The sequence below is a fragment of the Panthera pardus genome, unplaced genomic scaffold, assembly GCF_024362965.1.
Source record: "Panthera pardus isolate Hobbes unplaced genomic scaffold, ASM2436296v1 HiC_scaffold_6, whole genome shotgun sequence".
Lineage (NCBI taxonomy): Eukaryota > Metazoa > Chordata > Mammalia > Carnivora > Felidae > Panthera > Panthera pardus.
The window spans coordinates 11,060,399-11,081,662 of record NW_026526991.1 but is presented as its reverse complement, the minus strand read 5'-3'; the positions used below and the strand labels follow the sequence as shown (position 1 = coordinate 11,081,662).

The 21,264-nt window shown below is 63.2% G+C and overlaps 2 protein-coding genes across 12 annotated transcripts in view; one reads left to right on the top strand and one right to left on the bottom strand.

The window, feature by feature from the left end:
* The first annotated feature begins 564 nt into the window (after positions 1-564).
* KCTD17 (potassium channel tetramerization domain containing 17) lies at positions 565-11,194 on the top strand. Of its 8 annotated transcripts, XM_053895133.1 has the most exons (8): positions 581-853; positions 2,001-2,109; positions 4,321-4,415; positions 5,231-5,323; positions 7,104-7,229; positions 8,568-8,631; positions 9,266-9,362; positions 10,283-10,479. In XM_053895133.1, the coding sequence occupies exons 1-8, from the start codon at positions 596-598 to the stop codon at positions 10,350-10,352; spliced, it is 912 nt and encodes a 303-aa protein (XP_053751108.1). In that variant the 5' UTR covers positions 581-595; the 3' UTR covers positions 10,353-10,479. The 8 variants fall into 8 exon arrangements, 7 of the variants coding, with proteins under 7 accessions (XP_053751107.1, XP_053751106.1, XP_053751108.1 ...); XM_053895132.1 differs by lacking the exon at positions 10,283-10,479 and having other exon boundaries at positions 565-853; positions 9,266-10,276; XM_053895131.1 differs by lacking the exons at positions 9,266-9,362; positions 10,283-10,479 and adding an exon at positions 8,836-9,259 and having other exon boundaries at positions 574-853.
* A 2,494-nt stretch (positions 11,195-13,688) lies between these two features.
* TMPRSS6 (transmembrane serine protease 6) overlaps positions 13,689-21,264 on the bottom strand; it is a 43,381-nt gene continuing 35,805 nt past the window's right edge. For all 4 annotated transcript variants that reach the window (XM_019446806.2, XM_053895128.1, XM_053895127.1 and 1 more), the window contains 5 exons: positions 19,412-19,528; positions 18,938-19,106; positions 17,265-17,536; positions 15,100-15,236; positions 13,689-14,540 (listed from right to left, as the gene is read on the bottom strand). In XM_019446806.2, coding sequence (XP_019302351.2) covers positions 14,382-14,540; positions 15,100-15,236; positions 17,265-17,536; positions 18,938-19,106; positions 19,412-19,528 — 854 coding nt within the window. In that variant the 3' untranslated portion in view covers positions 13,689-14,381. The remainder of the gene's footprint in view (positions 14,541-15,099; positions 15,237-17,264; positions 17,537-18,937; positions 19,107-19,411; positions 19,529-21,264) is intronic.

The window sequence follows — 21,264 nt, the reverse complement described above, 5'->3', positions numbered from 1 at the left end:
GGTCACTTCACATCAGTGTCCTCATCCGTACAATGGGTGCAGTAATACCAACCTCACAGGGCTGCTGAGAGCTTCAGGGCCAAATACAGACATACAAAGCATCTGGAATGTAGTGGGTGGTCATCGACTTTAAGCCCAACTATGCTGTCCTCAATTTATGTTGGCAAAGAACCCAGCCTCCCCTCCTTCATCCCCCGCTTCACCCCCCCCCCCAACCCAAAGGGCAGTATGAAAGAATCTTGGAAAACAGATACAGGTGAGTGCTACAGAATCCTGAGAGCAAATGTTTCTCCTGGTACCAATTGTTTAATAATCTAAACTGGAGCAAGAGAAAACAGTTATCGGAAGAACACGCAGGAGGAAGGAGCACCGATTTGGGGTGGCACTCACTATTGCCCCACTGACCTCGAACTTGACCTTCCCCAAACACGGTGATTTGGCCAAAGGGCTTCTTCTGGAGGCCGGGTCTGCGCCCAGGAAGCACCCAGGCGGTGGGATTGGGAGCGCGGGCCCCGCGGACCGCCCCCCCGTTCGCCTCGCCCCGCCCCGTTCGCCCCGCCCCGCCCCGCCCCGGGCGCGGACTACAGCTCCCGGCATGCCCGGCGCGCGGTACCTGCCCGCCCCCAGCCGCCGCGCCCGGAGGATGCAGACGCCGGGGCGAGCGGGGAGGATGGAGGCCGGGGAGGCAGCGCCGCCGGCGGGGGCGGGCGGCCGCGCGCCGGGCGGCTGGGGCAAGTGGGTGCGGCTCAACGTGGGGGGCACGGTGTTCCTGACCACCCGGCAGACGCTGTGCCGGGAGCAGAAGTCCTTCCTCAGCCGCCTGTGCCAGGGGGAAGAGCTGCAGTCGGACCGGGTGAGGCCCGCGCGGGGGGCGGCCGTCGGGCGGGGTCCTCTGCCCGCCCGAATCCGGGCCGGCCTGGCCGGGAACTCGGCTGCTTTGATTTCCCCAGGATCCGAGGCAGGAAGAGATGGTCGGAGGAAGGGAGGAGGGAGAGCGCGGGATGTGCCCATTGTCGTGGCAACGGGACAACGCCGGGCCGCGGCCATTTAGGGCATTCGGACCACCGCCCTGGGCTCCCACCCCAGGAGGCTGGTGGATGGGGACCCTCGCCCTCCTTTGGGGCCTTCCCTCCTTCCCAAACGGGACTCCCGCACCGGGGAAGGAGTTGGCTGCGGTGGCTTCCCCAGGGCCCTTTGCGGTGTGGGTGGCCTGGGAGTGCTGCGCGCTGGGTAGAGAAGTCCTGGGGTGCCTTCCGAGCTGGGTTTCATCAGGGAGGAGCCCTGGCCTGTCGGCCACCATTTCTGGGCTCCCATCCCTGCTCTGCTGCAAACTGCCTGCATGACCTTGGGTCGGACCCCTCCCTGCTCCAGGATCAGCTTCCTCCTGTCTGTAACCAGAGGAGGCTGGTCTGCAGGTGACCTGAAGGGCCCCCTCTCCCTCATTCCCTGACCCTCTGATGCTGTGACCTTGGGCAAGTCTCCTCACCCTTTGACGTGCCTGCTTTCCCTCCGTAGAGTTGTCCAGATGCCCGCCCTGCCTCCCTGCAGGCCGAGCCTGTCCAATGAGATAGCGACTCCTTTGGAAACTTGTAAACATCCAACATCCCCAGAATGACTGGGGATCTGATGGAGATAGTGTAGGGCTGGCTTCAGGGGAACAACCTCTAAGAGGGACAATCACCGAGCCCTACTCTGCGGCAGGTGCTGCTCAGAACTCACCGGATGCTCACCATGACCCCTGGTTATGGGGGAGCGGAGTGAGGCTCAGAGAGGCCCAGTCACTGGCCCCAGGTCACATAGTGAGGAAATGGCAGAGGCAGGACTTGAACCTACGTGGGTCTGACAGCAAAGCCTTTCTGTCCCATCATGCCACTTCATTCCAGGGAAGAGCAGACTCAACGCTCCCTCCCTCCCTCCCTCCAACCATTGCTGGGCCTGAAGTAAGAGGGTGGGTTGGGGGAGGCCTCTCCTCTCACTGCCTGTGCCCCTTATCTCCTTAGGATGAGACTGGGGCCTACCTCATTGACCGTGACCCCACCTACTTTGGGCCCATCTTGAACTTCCTCCGGCATGGCAAGCTGGTGCTGGACAAGGACATGGCCGAGGAGGGTGAGTTGGTCCAGGGGGCTGGCTGGGGGGACTGCATCCTACCTAGGCCTGCCCTCTGCAGTCGGCCAGAGCCTTCCGTGGAAGTCCAAAGCCATTTCTCCCAGTCAGGGCTGGGGGGACATTTGATTCCTTCCATGTTTCCCACTTCCTCGTCCCTGACAAGACTGAATCGCAAAGCCTCTGCCTGGACTGAGCCTGGGGGCTGCACCAAGCTGACCAGCCTGAGCTTTGGCCGAGCGCTGTTGGGGAGGTGACGGAGGCGGAGAGACAGAAGACAGAGGGCGACAGTGAGGCCGGCAGTGTGTGTTGTGGGCAGGGATGCCCTTTCTCCTGACCTCCTGGGAAGGCAGGTGTGAATAGGGTGGAGACAGGCACTGGAGGAGGCACGGGCTCTCTTTCTGCGGGTGATCCGGTATCTGAGATGCCTGGCAAGGGCTGACAGTCAGCAGGCGGGTGGAGCAGGTGACTCTTCTGCAAATCCAGCGGCCTCTGTGGCACAGCTGGTTGTGGGTGGAGGTGGGGGAGGGGGAGCCGGTTCCCCAGCAGGGGTTTGGTTCTTCCGGGGGCCTAGGGCTGAGGCCCTGTAGATGCCCATGTCCGGCTTCAGCAGATGGCGGGGAAGCCATGCCCGAGCCAATATCCTCTGGGCAAAGCCTCAGCCGGGGGTGGGGGGGCAAGAACTATAAACAGCTCCAAGTCAACTCTTCCTCGGGGCACAAGGCGTGGCTCCGGGTCAGCTGACCCTGCCGGGCCAGCTTGGACATGTCACTTCTCCTTTCTGAGCCTCCACATGTCTATATCAATTAGGGGCGGCGATCTACATCGGGGAGAGCGTGTTTGGGGACAGCAGGTGTCCTGAATCCCAGTGTTTGTACCCTGTGGGTGTTTAGAACAGCCCATCCTTCCTCACGCGGGGCCAACGGTCTCCCCTGCTGACCCCCGTGGGGACATGGCGATCTAAAGGCCACGTAGCTCCCCAGTGGGCTGGGGTTTCAAACTCGGAGCCCACGGTAGGCACCAGCCCCTCGGCTTTCGGGCAGCCCCTCAGGGGAGCACAGGTACCCGGGCACGGCTGGGGCCCAGGAACAGGGCCCGCGGGGAGGGGACGTAAACACTGCGTCACCGCCGACATCTGTTTACAGGTGCTGGGTTTCTGCCGGTTCTGCTACTCCCGGCACCTGAGACAGGGCTGGGGCCCCCATCGAGGGCCCCGGAGGATCTGGGACGAGATTTTTCTAGCTGTGGGACACCCGGAAAGTCACTTATCTCTCTGTGCCTCCATGCCCGCGTCTGTGGAGCGGGGTGGCGAGAGCACCCGCCTTCCTGAGCTGCTGTGAGGGCGGAGGGAAGGAATACAAGTATGTCCTTTAGCGCAGCACCTGGCACCAAGGGTCACTGACACCGTGTTCGTCATCTGTCATGGGCAGGGCTCCCCAAGGCGCACTCAGGCAGCGACACTCGCGGCCGCCTACTTGGTATTAGGTGCTGTGTAGGCAACCTGGGACAGAGGCTAGATCAGACACGGCCCGGTCCTGGGGGGGGGGGGGGGGCCCGGAGGCCAGTCAAGGAAAGAACCAGAGGGATCCTTGCCCTGTAGGCACTCAGGAGACTCCAAAGGCCTGGGGCCATTCCGCTTGTCGGTGAGACTCTCAGTTCCCTCAGCTGTGTGGGGACAATAATGCCTGCTTCCCCGTGTCCCCAGGGCTCTTGCTGAGTGCCTGAGGGGGCTTTGTAAAGGATTTGGTAGTTGGGACGGATGTGTACAAAGATGATGCATCTGTGGTGGGTTCTGAAGTCAGAGGAACCTGAATTTGGATCCCAGCTCTGCCGCTTACCGGCGGTAGAGCCTTGGGCAGCTGCTTCTCTTTCCGGGCCTCGGTTTCCCCCATCGTTCAGTGGGGCAATGACAGTACCTACTTCTAGCGCTAAGAATTAACTGCAGTAGAGAACGTAACATGCTTAGCACGGTAGCTGGCACTTAGCACGGGCTTCATCGATGGGACTCTGTGATGGGGGGTCAGCCGAGGGTCCTTTCTCGTTGTGATGTTCTAGGTTCCGGCCCCAGTGAGTCTGCTGCCTCTTGCCAGCCCTGAAGCAGCCCCCAGATGGGGGCGCTGGCGGGTGTGGGTGGGTGTGGGGCAGAAGGGACACGGGGAGAGGAGGGCACGGGGGCAGCCCGAGTGATCCGGGGGGCCGCTCTGTCTGTGCCAGGGGTCTTAGAGGAAGCCGAGTTCTACAACATCGGCCCGCTGATCCGCATCATCAAAGACCGGATGGAGGAGAAGGACTATCCCGTCACACAGGTCAGGAGCAGCAAGGCAGCAGGGAGCCAGAGCAGGCTGTGGCGGGAGAGCCAGAGCTGGGGGAGGCGGGAGGAGGGTCGGGAGACGTGGGGAGGCCCAGCCGGCCTGTGACGCGAGGGGCTTGTCCAGCTCCCAGACTGCCCAGCAAAGCCCCAGACGGGGAGAAGGACGCTGGGTTCTGTCCCTGACTCGCCTCTGTTTGCGGTAATGAGTGGGCCCCCCACTGAGGACCTGCCCCCCTCTTCCCTTCCCCACGGCAAAACGGGGTCAGTGTGGAGGCACAGGGGGCCTTGTGGGGGCAACGCAGGATTAGTAAATTGTCCATTTCGTGACATCAGGCAGACCCCTGGGGGCAGAGCGCGAGGCGCTGGGGCTTATGCTTCTGAGCGCCCTGGGCCTGGTCTGGAGGCGGGGCTGGGGGGGCCCCTCTGGCCACCCTGGAGGAGACGTGGGTGGGGGCAGGCGGACGGGTGGCCCCCGGAGATTGAAGGGGGTTAGCTCCGTGGCCTCTCTTCCCCCTCGTACCACCTGTGCTCCCGCTCTGCCACGCTTCGGCTCCGTGACCTTGGGCAAGTCAGAGCCTCTGTGAAGATCCCGTAGCTCGTGGCGTGCGGGGAAGGATGAAGTGAGACCGTGCGTGTCGAGGGCTGGGCGCACGGGGGGGTCCTCAGGACGTGGCTGCCGCCTCCCCACCTTGCACCTGCCCCTCCTTGTCTCCTTAGGGGTGTGCGGTGGGCGGGGGGAGAAGAAGCTGCGGGGGGTGACAGGTGCTCGCCCCTCCCCCGGCTGCCCTCCAGGTCACCTCTCTGCCTGCAGGTCCCCCCAAGCACGTGTACCGCGTGCTGCAGTGCCAGGAGGAGGAGTTGACGCAGATGGTCTCCACCATGTCAGACGGCTGGCGCTTCGAGCAGGTGGGTGGGGGCCACGGGGCCACCCCTGGAACCACCCCGGCGTCACGGGGAAGCCCCAGGCTGGGGTTCCCCGGCACGGCCCCCAGCCATCACGCTGAACAAGAGTAGGAAAGGCCACGCTCGGCCGCGGAGTGACCAGAAGGAGAGAGACAGAAGACCCGGGCGGCTTCGGTGGGGGTTCTCCCAGCCCCCGGGGCGTGGTCTCCGCAGGGGCACGGGCGGGTCTCTGGCCCCCAGGCGACAGCTCAGGAGCAAGGGGACGCGATCCCCCCCGTAGGTGAGCGGACCCCACCTGGGGTCAACGCCTCTCGTGACAAGGCCACAGGCGCAGCTTCCGGGTCCCTGCCCGGGACCTGCCGGGTCACAGCCTTGCCACGCCCGGGAAGCCCAAGCGGTGACTTCCCACGAGGACTCACAGGGACCGATGCAGTCAGGAGCAACTTGTCGTGAGTGGTGCCATCCAGGCCACGCAGCTCACGTCACGCGGGCTCAGGTTTCCAGAGGAACAGAGCCAGCAAGTTAACCCCACGTCACATTTGTCCTTCAAGAAGGAAGAGGGTTTGGCTGGCTCTGTAGCCGCACCTGCCCACGGCGCCTGGGACGTGGAGGTTGAAGAAGGGAGAAGGCCAGGGCTCCCCGGATGGCCGGGCGGTACGGAGGAATAGCTCCGTCCAGGAGCCAGAGGCCCGGATCTGCCACTTGCAGGCCATGTGACCCTGAGCGAGTCACATCTCCCCTCTGGGCCTCAGTTTCCCATCCTGTGGCGTGGGCCAGTCGTGCTCCCTTTGCAAGACTGTTGGGAAGATTAGAAGCGCCGTGGACAGGGGCGCCTGGGGGGCTCAGTCGGTTGAGCGACCGACTTCGGCTCAGGTCACGATCTCGCGGTTCGTGAGTTCGAGCCCCGCGTCGGGCTCTGTGCGGACAGCTCGGAGCCTGGAGCCTGCTTCCAGATTCCGTGCCTCCCTCTCTCTCTCTCTGCCCCTCCCCTGCTTGCACTCTGTCTCTCTCTCTCTCTCACAAATAAATACTGAAAAAAAAAAAAAAGAAGGACCATGGGTAAAGTCCCTGGCCTAGAGTAGAACTCCCGACACTGGAGCCAGGCAGGATCATACAGATTATCAGCATGTCAGTCTCCAAGACTCCGGTGAGGACTCAGGATCCCGGGGTCTAACCCCTGTTCCACTCTTCCTGGCTGGGGGACTTCCTGCAGGTTACTGTCTCTTCAAGCCCTGTTTGCCAGAGGGGCTGATTTTCACTCTGCCTGTTGGGCGAGGGTCCTGGGGGGCCGAATGTCATGCGCAGGGCCTCGTGGTTGTGGTTCTTCCAAGGACCCCGGGACAAAGGTGGGGCTCCGTGGAGCCCCCGGGAGCCTCTGGCAATCGCATGGGCTCCCAGAGGCTGAGCAGGCAGCTCAGGGGGCACCAATCGTTTGCCCTCCGGCCTAAGGAGGGGACAGCCTGTTCCACCTCTGCTTCTGAGAATGAACAGAATAGTCTGTGGGGCCCCACCATGCCAACCCTACCCTACAGCTTGGTTCTGGGGCGGCTTCAGCCACGCCTGGGACGGAGGTGGACGATGATCCGCCCATCGTGGCCTCCGCCTGCTTTTAGGCAGCGGCCTCTAGATCTGGGGCTGGGGTGAGCGGTGGGGAACCGCAGAGAGAAGGCGGCGTCCTCCAGGGGTCAGGCCCAGCCCGGCCGAGCCAGGGCGGGTGTCTGTGCAGCTGCCTTTAACCCGGCCTCCCAACCTGTCCTCTTTGTCCCCACGCTCCGCCCCCCAGCTGGTGAACATCGGCTCCTCCTACAACTATGGCAACGAGGACCAGGCTGAGTTCCTGTGCGTGGTGTCCAAGGAGCTCTACACCTCCCCGCACGGGCTGAGCTCTGAGTCCAGCCGCAAAACCAAGGTGAGCCCCCCCACCGCCTCAGCTTCCCCCCCACCCTTTTCCTCCATCCTCTCCCTGCCCTCCACCCAGCCATCCCTGCTTCTCTCTCCCTCCTGCCGCACACACATAACCAACCACCTGGTCACAGCCAATGCCATCCATCCCATGCCACCCACGGTCCCGTCTGCTCACGCCGGTTACCCAGGCCCAGGCGGGGGGAGAAAGGAGCTAGGATCGTCCCAAGGGCACGGCCAGAGGGGGCCTGGATGCCGTTCGCACGGCGGCCACAGGGTGTACCGAACTAGGGGTTTGGGCACGGTGTGCCGCGCCCTGCGTGACCTTGGACAAGCCCCGGCCCTCCGGTGTGTTCTCTGAGAAGTGAGGGTAGACTACGTCCTCTCTGGTGCCGCCACGCTTAGGGCTTCTGGGATCCAAAATGGCCAGTTTATTTCCCAGAGGTGGGTAAATGTTCCCAGCTGGCCGGGGCCAGGGCAGGGAAGCCAAATCTGTGCATCCTGCCCCTTCCCCGGGCCCCTTCCTCAGGTGCTCTGCAGGGGAGAGGTCAGCAACCCCGGGGGCGGCCCAGCCACGTGTTCCTGCCCTGGCCTCTGAGGCAGCAAAGCCGGCTCTGGGGAAGGGGGCTGAGCACAGGTCCTGCCACCTCGAACCCAGAGCCGGTCAGAAGCCTCGAGGGCCTTTGGTGGGGCCAATGGGGCAGGGCAGCAAGCCAGGCCGGGGAAAGAGGGAGACCGTTCCCTCTGGGGGTGAAGGGGGGGGTCTGTCCCAGTGCGTCGGAGACTTACGAACCCGAGCTTCCTGTCTGTCTGTCTGCCTCCCCGTCCTGCGACTCCCCCTGCCCACCCCACCACCATCAGGGTCAGTGGCTGGCACTGCCTTGCGAGGGTGCAGAGCAAGCCCGCTGCTCCTGCCTCTCTGCGCCAAAGCCTGGGAGCTTGGGGCGTCGGAACCTGTCGATGGCATCCCCGGGCCTTCCCTGGCCTCGTGTCTACTCTGGGTCAGCCCTCCTGAAGTGAGGCCTTCCCAGGCTCCCCCGGCCGTGCACCCACCCGTTCCTCTTCCAGCCCTCACCCGGCCTTGCGCCCCGTAGTAGCGGCCGGACTGCTCCGTGAGCATCCCCCAGCGGGGGCCCCGTCCCGTGCCCTTCCTCCAGGCCCTTCCAGAGCCCCCAGGGGACGGGACAAGACGCCCCAGCTTCTCCCTCCTTAAGGTCCCGCCCCCCCCCCCGCCCCCGCATCTCGCCCGCCCCGAGAGGGGGCCCACGGGGACAGCCGCCCGCCGGCCCTGGCCCCTCGTTAGTTCTCCACTCTTTCTTCCCTGGGTCCGCCGGCTGGTCCACAGAGCACGGAGGAGCAGCTGGAGGACGAGCGGCGGCAGGAGGTGGAACAGGTGCAGGTGGAGGCAGGTACACAGGAGAAAGGTGCAGCCGCCCCCCGAGGAGAATGATTGCGCATAAAAGCCAGAGCCTCCCGCCCACTGCCCCGCTGGAGCCAGCCGCCGAACCGGGGGGCCGGGGCCTGCGGGCGGGGACGGGCCACCAGGGTCAGCTCAGCCGCGCGCCCGGCGCCTCGCCTGCATAACCATCCCTTCTCTCGCTTTCTCTTTACAGCCCAGTCCTCCCAGGAGCCCGCTAACCTTTTCTCCCTCCCGCCACCGCCGCCTCCTCCGCTTCCCGCGGGAGGCCCCGCCTCATCTTCATCCACCTCTTCCTCCTCCTGGATCTCATCTGCACCCTGCCTCTTCCCTCTCTGCCCCTGTCCGGGTTTCCTCTCTGCCTGCTCACGCCTCCATCCCCGGGCCGCCCCGGCCCCCGCCTCCCGCGCCCTCCACCCAGGCGCCCCGGCCCCCCCGCATCCCAGAGCCTCCCGCCTGCCGCCTCCCGCGCCCCCTCTGGCGCCTGCCGCCTCCCGGCCTGGGGACGAGGGTCGTGGCCGCGTCTTCTTGGCGCCCGCCAGCCCCGCCGGGCACCCCTGAGGCCGGGCCGCCCCGCCCAGCGCCTCCCGTCCTCGCCGCCGCCGCCTCACGTTTCCTCCTTGCAGGTCCCCGTCTGCACCCCTCAGGGCTGAGGCTGCGCTTGCAGCGAGGGCTTCTCCTCCTCGGGGCCCCTCGCCCGCCCCCCCAGAGCCGCCATCCCTGGTTTGTAGCTTGGCGGAGCTGGAGGGAGGGCGGCAGCCAGGAGGGGGCGCGTCTCCTGTCCCCGGACCTGAGCCGGACTTTTCAGCCGACTTTCTCCCCTCACCTGTTTTGGCCTTGGGTGTGAGGCTCGGAGAGAAGAGCCTTAGGGGGCGGGGCCTCTTTGCCATCTGTCCCTCAGCCCCAGAGCCGGGCTGGGAAGGAGGGAGGGGGGAGGGCAGCCAGACGCCTTGGCCTCGCCCCTGCCCATCCAGGAGCCCCTGCATCACAGCCTCGCGGCACTGGGTTCCCCGTCTCTTCCGGGGTGGGAAGGACAGCCGGCCGCACCGGGGCTCCTTTGGCCTACGAGGAGTCAGCCAGAGCTGGCTGGGGATCAGGGCGTCGCGGAAAAAGCCCTGGCCGGGTGCCTCCAAGCCCCCGCTCAGTCATAGCCGCCTGCTCTGTGACCTTGGGCAAGTCACTGTCCCTGTCTCGGCCACAGTTGCCTCTAAAATGGGGATAGGCAGCTGCTGTCTGTCACCTTTTGCCTGAGCCGGCAGGGACCTGACCTTGACCGCCCCACCTTCCCCAGCCAGAGTCACCAAGGCTCTGGCTTCCACGGCAGCCACCACCCAGCCCAGGATGGGGCGTGGGGCTCCCGGATGGGCGAGCTGGGTCCCCTTCCTGCTCCCCCTCCTCGGCTCTGAATTCACCTTCTCTGGGCCTCAGCCCCCACCCCCCCTCTTCTGAGAAGGGACCCTGTAACTCACCTACCTCTTTCTCTCTCCCTCTCTTCCCCTCCCCTCCCTCCATTTCAATCTCCTCTCTGCCCTCCCCTGGCCTCGCCTCACCCCTCCTCACTGGCCCCACCCTGTCATTCCTCTCCTGGTGTTCTGACCACCCCCCCACCCATCCCCCTGCCCCTTCCCCCTCTTATTTTCTAGCTGTTACAAGCCAGAGGCACCCGGATGTGAGGCCCCAGATCACCTCCAGGGACTTGGGGTTCCGATCTGAAATCCTTTATTTTTGTACCACGGGGTGGGGCCCCGGCTCCAGGCGGAGGAAGCACTCTCCCCCCTGCCACTTCTGTCTACACCTGCGGGGCTGTGATCTACCCCTGCCTCTGGGGGCCGGGTGGGGGCCTGCTGGAGCCTCTCAAGGCCTGAGGTGGGCCCTGGGACCCCTGGGCAGAGCCACTGGCCTGTGGCCAAAGTGTGGCGCTGTCCAGCTGTGTTTCCCACGCCGCCATGGTCCCTCCCCCGGGTCCCCCAGCTGCATGAATGAGACCCTCCCTCCTGACCCAGTCACATCTCCTCCCTGAGCCTTAGTTTCCCCATCTGTCCAGTGGGTTCTCTCTCCCCACCGCCACCTACCTCACAGGGTTGTTGTGAGGTTGACAAAGAGGAGCAGGGTCCCAGAAAGCCCTCGGGGAGTGTACAAAGCACCAGGCAGAGGGTGGCCCTCCCTTCGCCCTTCCCTCAGAGGGGGAAGGATCTGCTCAGCCCCACATGGAGATTCAGGTATTGGTGGAACGAAGGGGGTGGGGGTCGGCCCTGTCGAAGGAAGGGGGAGGGGGACTCAGCCTCCTCCCTGGCTGCTCCCACCACCCTGTGCCCTGCTGGGTGCCGAGGGCCCCCCACCCCCGCCAGGAGGGGGCGGGCAGGGGCTCCGCAGGGGCAGTGCAGGCAGGGGCAGTGCAGCCGGCAGGAACCAGTGAGAAGGGAAAGGGGGCCGCTCCTCCCTTTGCCCTGGGGAGAGTCTGGGGGCAGCAGGGGCTGAGCAAGGGGCCCCTCCTGCGTTGATGATCTCCCAGGCTGTGCCCAACCCCACCATGTAATAAAACCTGAAGAAACAGCCACGGGGCTGCCTCCCTCTCTTCCTCTGGGCCGCTTTTGGGGATGGGGCTAACCTCAAGGTCGGATAAATGACTCAAAGGTAACGGGGCTTTTTCTTAACGGGCCCTGCCCTGTGGTCACTCTTCTGTGTGTATGGGGAGTGGGGGAGGGAGGTCAGGGCTGCATCCTCCGCCCAGTGGCCCAACGGCAAGGTCACCAGCTCTGCCTTGCTGGGAGAACGTTGGCACGTGCCTGCCCCTCTCTGGGCCTCAGTTTCCTCATCTGTAAGGTAAAGGGTTGGACCAGGTGACTCGCAAGGCCCAGCCCCTGGAGCCAGGCAGGTCTCTTCCTGCCTCCAGCTAGGGATGCTGAGGGGGCAGGGGGTTGCTGAAATCAGGATAGCAGCCCCCCCCCCCCCCTCGCTTCCCAGCCTCACCCTACCGTTCCCATGGCCCTTTGCTTCACAGCCTCTGCTGCGTCCTAACCCCCAGGGTGCCCCCTCTGCATCCTGCTGTGACTTCTCTTGGTCCCCTCCACACCTCGCCATTGCTGTCACCCTTCTGTTGCCAGTCTCAGAAAATATAAACACCCGGGCGCCTGCTCCACGTTATCTGAGCCCGCCCGCCCGCAGGACCCTGGGCTTCTCTTTCCTGCCCAGCAGGGCCTCCCACCCCACCCTGCCCCGCCCTGGCCAAGCCCTGCTAAGTTTTCACCTTGCTCCCCTGCCCTGGCATCCCTGCAAAACAGGGGGCCCCTAGGCAGAGGCCTTGCCTGGGGCCAGGCGAGGCTCCCCCCCCCCCTCCACCCAGGCCAGGGGGGGCCCTCACCACTCCCCTTGGGGCATCTGGCTAGCCGAACTGACCTCACATTTTGTGTCCTGCTTTGCAGAACCGTCCCCAGGAGGCTTGTTAAAAGAACAGACCGTCCAGCCCGCCCCCATCCCCATTCTAAGACCGGGGTGAGACCCACAAATGTCTATCTCAGCAGGGCCCCCAACACTGTGTGTGGCCGCACCTGTGGGAAGCCTGAGAGGCTAGGGGCTGGAATGCTTTAACATCCTCCACCCCCCCACCCCACCCCCTCCCGGACCTGGAGCTGTCCCCCTAGGGTCTGCTCTGCCCTCTCGTCCTGCAGGCGGGCCCAGCAGGCAAGAGATCGCCTGCACGGGCCTCTGGACTAGCAGGCCGTAGCCAAAGCACCAGAGGTCCTCTCTGACCGCTGCCGCTTGGTCGCTAAGGCTCCGCCCTCCCAGCACCCTTTCAGCTCTGGCCACGCCTCTCAGCCTCCCCCGGGAGCGCCCCCTCTGGAGTGTCTATCTCCCCGCCTCCTCAGCCTCCCCGGCAGCATGTCTTCTGAGGAGGGGCTCTGAAATCCTCCAGACCTCAAGCCCCCACTTACCTCTTGCACACCTCCCTCCTAGAGGAAATCCCAAGTTCTGGCACTTTCTCAGAGTCTTCCCCCACCGCCCCCCGCAGCCAGGTGTCCCAGGCCAGGCAACAGGGGATCAGAACAGACCCCTTGGGATGGTCCCTGGGTGATTCCTCTGTCACCCAACCCCAATCCATGGAGGCACCTGGAGGACACTGAGGGTCCTTCAAGTCCATCCTTGCTGCCCCGCTCATTAGAGCCTACCCTCTCCCTCCTGGAGTCCCGCAGTGGCCTCCTCAAGGCCTCCCTGCCTCCCACTCCGTCCACACTGCTGCTGGTGGTCCATTCCACAATGTGAATCCACTCACGTGTCATTCTCCTGTCATAAAGGCTTGCGTGGCTACCCAGAGCATGCAGGGTCAAGTCCTAAGCTCAACTCCAAACTCTTTGTCAGCTGCTCTGAGTCCCTCCCCGCCCCCCCAACACTCCTTTTCATTCCTTCCCACTCAACCTCTGTTTCGCTCAAAACAGCTTACCAGTATGTCCCGCTCTGGTGGGACTCTGCCTTTGCACGTGCTGTTCCCCTGTCTGGAATGCCCTTCCCCACCTTGGCCATCTTCGGGCCGCACAACTCAAGCCTCACCTCCTCCAGGCAGCCTTCCCTGACTCCCCGAGTTCTCGGCTACCCCAGAGCCCCTTCATGCTGGATTGCCATCCCCAGGCCTCCTGAGATCAGGAGCTGAGCTCTGTGCGTCTCCGTGGCCCCACTGCAGGAGTTGACACACAGCAGGAGAGCTTGCCGGGTAAATGATGCCAAGAATGCAAAGGGAGCGTTGTGCCGGAGAAGTGGAGGACTGGGAACCAGGAGGTGAGGCTTCCACGCCAGGCTTCACCCCCAAACGCGGGTGTGCCAACGAGGACGGCTCTGCTCCTCTCTGCCTCAGTGTCCTCCCAGGCTTCCAGAAGGAGCCCATCACTTGTCCCATCCTTCGCTCTGCTCTCCGGTTCACCAAACCCCTGCCTTCCTGGGGTTGGTCCTGGGACCCGGACAACTGCCCGGGAGGTCACTCTCCTGCCCCCACTGACCTAACCTTGGCCTTCCAGACATTTGACGAACAGACCGGGCAGGAAGCGGAGTCTCGCACAGTCGAGAGCGTGAGGTCAGTGCTCCGGGGCCCTGTTTAACCCCCAGAGCAGAGCCTCAGATCAAACGGCTTTATTCCACAGGGCGGCGGAGCTCACTTACAGGTGAGAGTGAGCAGTGGAGGCCCGGGGGACAGGTAGGGGTGGGGGGAGAACCCTACACCCGGGGCTCCCCCACCCTTTGGCTTACGGTGGCAGCTGGCCCAGCTGGCTGTCTCCGGGGCTCTGCGGGTCCCTCCTTGAGCGTGCCTTCCATCCACACCCCCCCCCCAAGTTCACGGGCTGGGATCTGCTCAGCATTAGCGGAGGGGAGCCCAGACACCTCTCCTGGGACCCGGAAGCCTCGCTGGTGCTGCTGAACCATTCCCCCCCACCAGAGTCAGCAGTGGAGGAAGGGGGAGGGGGAGAGGGAATCAGAAGGCGACAGGGCTGGATGTGAACCCCCTCAGCCAGGCCTGCTGACCATCCCGGCCCTGGGGTGCAGGGGGAGTCGACCACCAGCTGCTGGCCCTCCTCCTCCTCCTCCTGTTGCCCTCCCCTGGGCAGATGTCAGGGAGCAGGTCGGGGACCACGGGACGCCACCCCCTGCCTCTGCGGGGCCCTGCTTGCCCCCAGAAAACTCGCTCCCCTCCCTAGTGGGTGCCCTGGCCACTTGAGTCCGGGAGGTGGGCCCCAGCTCGGCAGGGAGGGCAGCTCCTCAGCTCAGCACCTGCTGGATCCAGCCAATCACTCCTGTGATGCGGGTGTAGACACCGAAGTAATTGGGCCGGCCACAGCCCAGGCCCCAGCTGACCAGCCCCGCCAGGAACCAGCGGCCACTGGGCTCCTTACACACAAGCGGGCCTCCCGAGTCGCCCTGCAAGGGGGAGAGAAGAGACAGGCCGCGTCAGGGTAAGGCGAGGGTCCTGGCCGCTGGGAATTTTCCAGCCGACAAGAAAGTCACACCCCCTTCTGAAGCCTCTACTTCCCCCGCTCCTGGTAAGTGGAGAGAGCCCAGAGCAGCCCTGCCCATGCTTCCGCGGGTCCTGGCCATCGCGGAAGCATCCGCGGGTGTCCCCACGCCCCACTCACCTCTGCCTCCCTTCTGTGGGCTCCCATCCCTTGCCACTGTGTCCCCTCGGGCAAAGTGCCTTGCAGGGGCAGGGGGCGGAACCGGGTTTGAGCCTTAGACCTGCCCCCCACGGTTCTCTTGTGACCTGGGACAACTTGGGGCAAGTCCCTCCACCCCACCCCCACCCCGAGCCTCAGTTTCCTCATCAATGAAGTTGGGGCTAGCCAGCCCCGCGTCGCTGGGAGGCTGCGGGGCCTCGGCAGGCCGGTGCGAGCAGAGGGCCAGGCCGCGGGTGGCGGGAGGGCCACCCTCCCTCCCTCCCTCCCTCCCTCCTCTCGCCCACCCCCGCCTCCCCCCGAGTCACCTGGCAGGCGTCCTTCTTGCCCTTGCGGTAGCCGGCACACAGCATGCGGGGCGTCACCTGGTAGCGATAGGCCTCGCTGCACAGATCCTGTGGGATCAGCTGCACGTCGACTTTCTGCAGACCGTTGCTGGTGGGGCCTGCCCCGTGCGGCCGAGGGCGGAAGGCAGACATGAGACCTGACTCTTCCTCCCGCCCTTCCCCTTGTTCTCAGGAGCCCCCCTTCATCTGCTCTGCTCACCCCCTACCCCTCCACCTCACCATCACTCGGCTCTGGCTCCTCGCAGCCCCTGGGGACACAGCCCCCCCCCCAAAGCCTATCAGGACCAGTGTCCCTCTCCCCACCCCCCAGCCCCTCCTGCTGGCGGCCTCTTGCCTGCTCTCCTCGGTGACGGCTCCTGGGGAGATCTTTCCAGAGCGCACACCTGACCCCTACACTCTTCCCCTAAAAGTCATCAGTGCTACCCCCGCGTCCAGCCCGGTGCTTTTCCACGAGTGCTTCACGTAAGACCCCCGCAGGGAGCCTCCGTTGGCACTGTGCCTGGTCCCACCCTGAGATCTGGTCTGTTTGGCCAGCGGGGGGCTCGACATCAGTGTCTTTCTGGAAGCCCTCAGGTGGTTGGGTTTTTTTTTTTTTTTAATGTTTATTTATTTTTGAGGGAGAGAGACAGTGCGAGCCAGGGAGGGGCAGAGAGAGAGAGAGAGAGAGACAGATTGGGAGACAGAATCCCAAACAGGCCCCAGGCTCCGAGCTGTTGGTACAGAGCCCGATGTGGGGCTCGAACTCAAGAGCTGTGAGATCATGATCCGAGCCGAAGTCGGACACCTACCCGAGCCACCCAGGCACTGGGTGTTGTATGGAAATCAATCTGACAATAAGTCTCACATATTTAAATAAATAAATAAATAAAGTGCGGGTCGGGTGAACTCCTGGTCCAACCTCCTCACAGTGGCCCATGAGACCCCTGTCCTTCCTGCCGGTCCTCACCCAGACCCACCTGCCCCCAGCTCCCCTCTGGTGCCGGCCGTTCTCAGGGCTCCCTGGGCAGCTTCCTGTGCGCTTAACCGGACACCTTTGTCCTCCCCTTTGTTACTGCCCACCTGTCCTCCTAGCCCCAGCTTAGATATAGCCCCTCCTCTGGACGCCTCCCAGACCGTGCCTGGCTAGGCGTCTCCTCTGGGCTGCCACCGCCGTTGTGCCTCCCCACCCATGTCGGCTCTTAGCACCGTCTCCCCCCAGAATGTTCTCTTCTCATCTTTATAGTCCCTTTGCCCAACTCAATGCCTCGCATATAGTAGGTGCTCATAAATGTGCCCTTGGATGAATGAATGAATGAATGAAGGAAGGAGCAAATGAACCAACCCTTGATTTACTCTTCATCATCCCCTCCATCCAGTCGCTTTCCATCTGAGCCTCAGTTTCCCCATCTTTATCCGCACGGTCCCGCTGGCCTGCCTCCAGATTGTAAATCATGTCCCCGTCTTTAAAGCCACCACCTTTAAGGGGTGCTGGGCATGGCTGTGGTTATGCCAGCCTGGGCCTATATTCACGGAACAGAAGTAGCCTCTAGGGATGGTCAGTTTAGGTGGGAAGGGGAGAAACCCCCCTGCTGCTGAGAGGCTGTAGCAGGAACAGCAGGGGGTCTGGGGTCAGGCGGTCCTAGGTTCCAACCCTGTCTGGCTGTGTGACTTTGAGCAGCTGCTAAAAAAAAAAAAATGTCTCTGTGCCTCAGTTTCCCCATCCATAAAATGGACCGTAATAGCCACCCTTCGGGGTGTCCGACGGAATACATGAGACCACGTTCCCTAAAACCCAACCTCGATGTAGAAAGTGGTAACAATTAAGAGCGCTCCCCGGGCCCCCTCCGCCCCACCTCTGTCCCAGGAGCGGAGGTCGGAGCTTGCCCGTGGGGCTGTTGGGTTCCTAGCCTGCCCCACCACCTCACGCATATCCCCCAAGGGAACATCCCCCCGCGACCTTCGTTCCCTTTAAATACGTCATGCAAGGAGGGAAAGGCTTGGAAGGCAGGAGCCACCCGCTTCTGTGACAAGCAGCCCCGGTTCACCCCGGGACCAGAGGGCCGCTGGGGTGGAGCCCTGGGGCCCTTTGCCCGCACCCCGACTCCCTAGACCTGCCCCCCACTCCCCCCCCCCCGAAGCCGGCTCACCGCCCTCGCGCAGGGCGCCCCAGCCCGTGATCCAGCAGTGCAGGCCGGGCTCGAAGAAGTGGGAGCGCGCAGGCAGGCAGACGGGGCGCACGGCGGGCGAGCGCACCACGGGGTGGTCGAGCTGCAGCAGGGCCACGTCGTAGTCGTGGCTGTCCTCCTCGTGGTAAGGGTGCAGGAGCAGGCGGCTCACCTTGAAGGACACCTCGCCCGGCCAGCGCGAGCTCTGCCACACCTTGCCCAGGAACACGGTCCACAGCGCCGGGGAGGCCATGCTGGGGGTGGGGAGGGGGCGCGTCCTCGCTCAGCCGCGGCCTCTCTGGTCCCAGCCCCTGAGGAGAGCCAGCTTCTCCACATGGGCCGCGGGCCACCACACCCTCCCTTCCCCCCCCCCCCGGGTAGCTGGTGGGGGGGGGTACAGTGTGGGTGCTGGCACCGGAATCCACCTGCCTGGGTTCCAGTCCCAGCTTCACCCCTGCCTCCGTGTGTGTGCGCCTCTCTAGCCCTCAGTCTCCCCATCTGTGAAATGGGGGAATAGCACCTTCTACTCCTACGTTACTGGGGGGATTCAGTGAGGCTGTGCGTGTAAAAAAATTAGCACAGCGCCAGGCAGTGACGAACATTTCTCTCCTTTTTGTCCCTGCGCTTTGCAGATGGGGCTGCTGTGAGCTCGCTGAGACCTGCCTAGTCCTCACTGGGGAGGGGAGGGGGCTCGGAGTGCGGAGCAGTCAGCAGAGAAGGGGCAGTGAAGACCCCCTCCCCACCCCCCCCGCCCCCGATGTCAGGTCAGCGTCCAAATCTTTCTTTACCTTGCGGGCTGCGGGGAGCCAGGGAGGCAGTGAGAGAATGAGGTGGTCAGACTGCACCCAGAAAGAGCCCCCAGGCACCTGGGCAGGGAATGCAAAGCGGAGCTGGGCTCTGGGCTGCCTGGGGTGGCCCGAGGCGCTGGCGATAGCGTGGACGGGCCACGGCTGAGCGTTGGCCGGGCGCACCGAGAGAACTTGGTCTCTGGCTCTGGATGTAAGGAGCAGGGAGTGGGGCGCCCTGATGGCTCCTGGCCTTTGGCTGGGGGCTGTGTAGACCCAGGACAGAAGAGGAGGTGTGGGAGGGGAGTCCAGGGCTGGCTGTCCTGGGGGTGAGGTGGGGCGGGGGGGATGATGGGCAGGAGATGGGGTGGGGGGGGAGGAGGTGTTGAGAGCCCATCGTGCAGAGGGAGAAGACCTCTGTGGGGCTGGGTGACATGCCCCTTCTTGGCTTCTTTGGGTCCCACTCACCAGATCGGGGGGCAACCTGGCAGAGGGGGGGCATGGCCTATGGCCAGGTCGGGCAGTTCTGTTCTCTGCTGGTACCCCTAGTTTCCGGCCCAGCTCCCTAGCAGGAGCGCAAGAAATATTTCTGAATGAATGAGTAAATGAGTGAGTGGGGAATGAATCACTGACCCAGCTTGAATCGAGATATGGAAGTAGAGCAGAGAGGTTGAGCATCCTTTCTGGGGCCGCAGACTATGTTCATGGTGGAGCCAGGACGGAACCCAAGGGTCAGAACAGCCCGTCTGTTGGGCTTCCACCACCCTTCCTTCCTGCCTGGATCTCAGACCCGCTGTCCACCCCCCCCCCCCGGCCATGGCCTTCTCTACCCCATCTCTTGTGGTCTAGGTGCCCATGCCCCCCACTCACCTGTCCTCCTGGAAGCAGTGAGCGGCTGTTATCACCCAGCGGTCAGCGATCAGCGCCCCCCCACAGATGTGTCGGCCTCGAACCTGGAGGCTGGCCTGCCAGGGCCACTCGCCCTCCGAAGACACGGCGCCGCCCACTATGCGGCCGGAGGGGCCCTGGAGGCCGCAGTCTGGGTGCGTGGGGGAGGGGCAGGGCCAGAAGCCAGTGAGAAACAGGCAGAGAGAGCCGGAGAAGGGGAGGCATCGAGGAAAGGCAGAGGACAGATGGAAGGAGGCGGGAAAAAGAATAAAGGAGAGGACGGACCCAGAGCAGGTGCAGAGGCAGGACAGAAAGAGACAAAGTGAGCTCTCCTTCAGCTTCCCCGTGTGGGCACCTCCCTCCCCGCCACACTCCAGGGCCCAGCCGCTGGAGAGAGCCTTCTCTCCGCCCGTCTGCCCCGTTGAAGGGCCCCAGGCAGCCGCAGGCCAGGCTTACCACAGTGCTGCTCGTCTGAGCCGTCCCTGCAGTCTGGCAGCCCGTCACACCGCGGGTTGGGCTTCTTCACGCAGCTGCGGTCCTCACACTGGAAGGTGAATGTCCCACAAGGCACCCCTGCGGGAGAAGGGGTGGGGATGGGTCACCGAGAGTAGGCGCCCGAGCCCAAGGGAGCCTCTGAAAAAGGCCCAGGGAATATGGAGCCTGGAAGAGGCCGGAGGAGACTGCGGAGTGATCCCTCGACCACACTGAAGGGGTCCCTGGGGCTCCTGCAGCGTGTTCTAAAGGCAGGCCGTGTCCCCTCCCCACCCTTCACCCCCTTCAGACTGGTGTGTTGAGAGCAAGGCTGTGTCTCCTTAGCAGGCTGTGACTCCCGAGGTCGTGCCTGCCACTCCAGGTGTACCGGGAGGCAGAACTATGCTTCTGCTTTCAGACTAGCTTCCAAGAACCGGGCTGTGCCTCTCCTGGCATTCTGAGGCTCCCTGCCTAGCCCAGCCTGCCTCCAGACCCCGGCCCCAGCCAGCCACCCGCCTGCTCCTCACCGTCTTTGCCGCGAAGACCTTTCTGTGCCATCACCTGGTCTTGGCCTGCTCTCCTTTCCTCCCGCCTATTTACATTTTACCTCTCTTCAAGGCCATGTTCAAAGCCCACCTCCTCTAGGAAGCTTTCCCTGCCTGATCTCCTCCCGCAGTCCAGACTTCCCGTGCTCCTGGACATGATGTCCAGAAGGTGATGGGCCAGTCACCCATCATGTCTTCCTACAAATGGACAATCCCAGAGGGCAGGGGCCTTTTATTCCCAGTCCCTCACTCACTCTGCCTCACCTATCCCTGGGTTGTCTGCAGGTGTTGGTTGGCTGGTTGGATGAATGGATGGATGCATGGGTAGTTGGATGGTTCGATGGTTGGATGGTTGGATGGATGGATGGATGCATGGGTGGTTTGATGGATGGATGGTTGGATGGATGGATGGATGGATGGATGGACGGATGGATGGATAGATGGATGCATGGATGGCTGCATGCATGCATGGATGGACAGATGGATGGATGGATGGATGGATGCATGCATGCATGGATGGATGCATGGATGGATGGATGGATAGATGGATGGATGGATGCATGGATGGATGCATGAATGCATAGATGGACAAATGGATGGATGGATGGATGGATGGATGGATGGATGGATGGATGGATAGATGGATGCATGGATGGCTGCATGCATGCATGGATGGACAGATGGATGGATGGATAGATGGATGGATGGATGCATGGATGCATGGATGGATGCATGGATGGATGGATAGATGGATGGATGGATGCATGGATGGATGCATGAATGCATAGATGGACAAATGGATGGATGGATGGATGGATGGATGGATGGATGCATGGATGCATGGATGCATAGATGGATGCATGGATGGATAGATGCATGGATGGATGCATGGACGGATGGGTAGATGGATGGATGGATGGATGCATGGTTGGATAGATGGATGCATGGATGGATAGATGCATGCATGGATGGATGCATGGATGGACAGATGGATGCATGGATGCATGGATGCATGGATGCATGGATGGATAGATGAATGCACGGATGGATGCATGGATGCATGGATGGACAGATGGATGGATGGATGGATGGATAGATGGATGGATGCATGAACGCATAGATGGACAGATGGATGGATGGATAGATGGATGGATGGATGCATGGATCCATGGATGGATGGATGCATGGATGGATGGATGGATGCATGGGTGGTTGGATTGTTGGATGGATGGATGCATGGATGGATGCACGGATGGATGGACGGATGGATGGATGGATGGATGGATGCAAGGA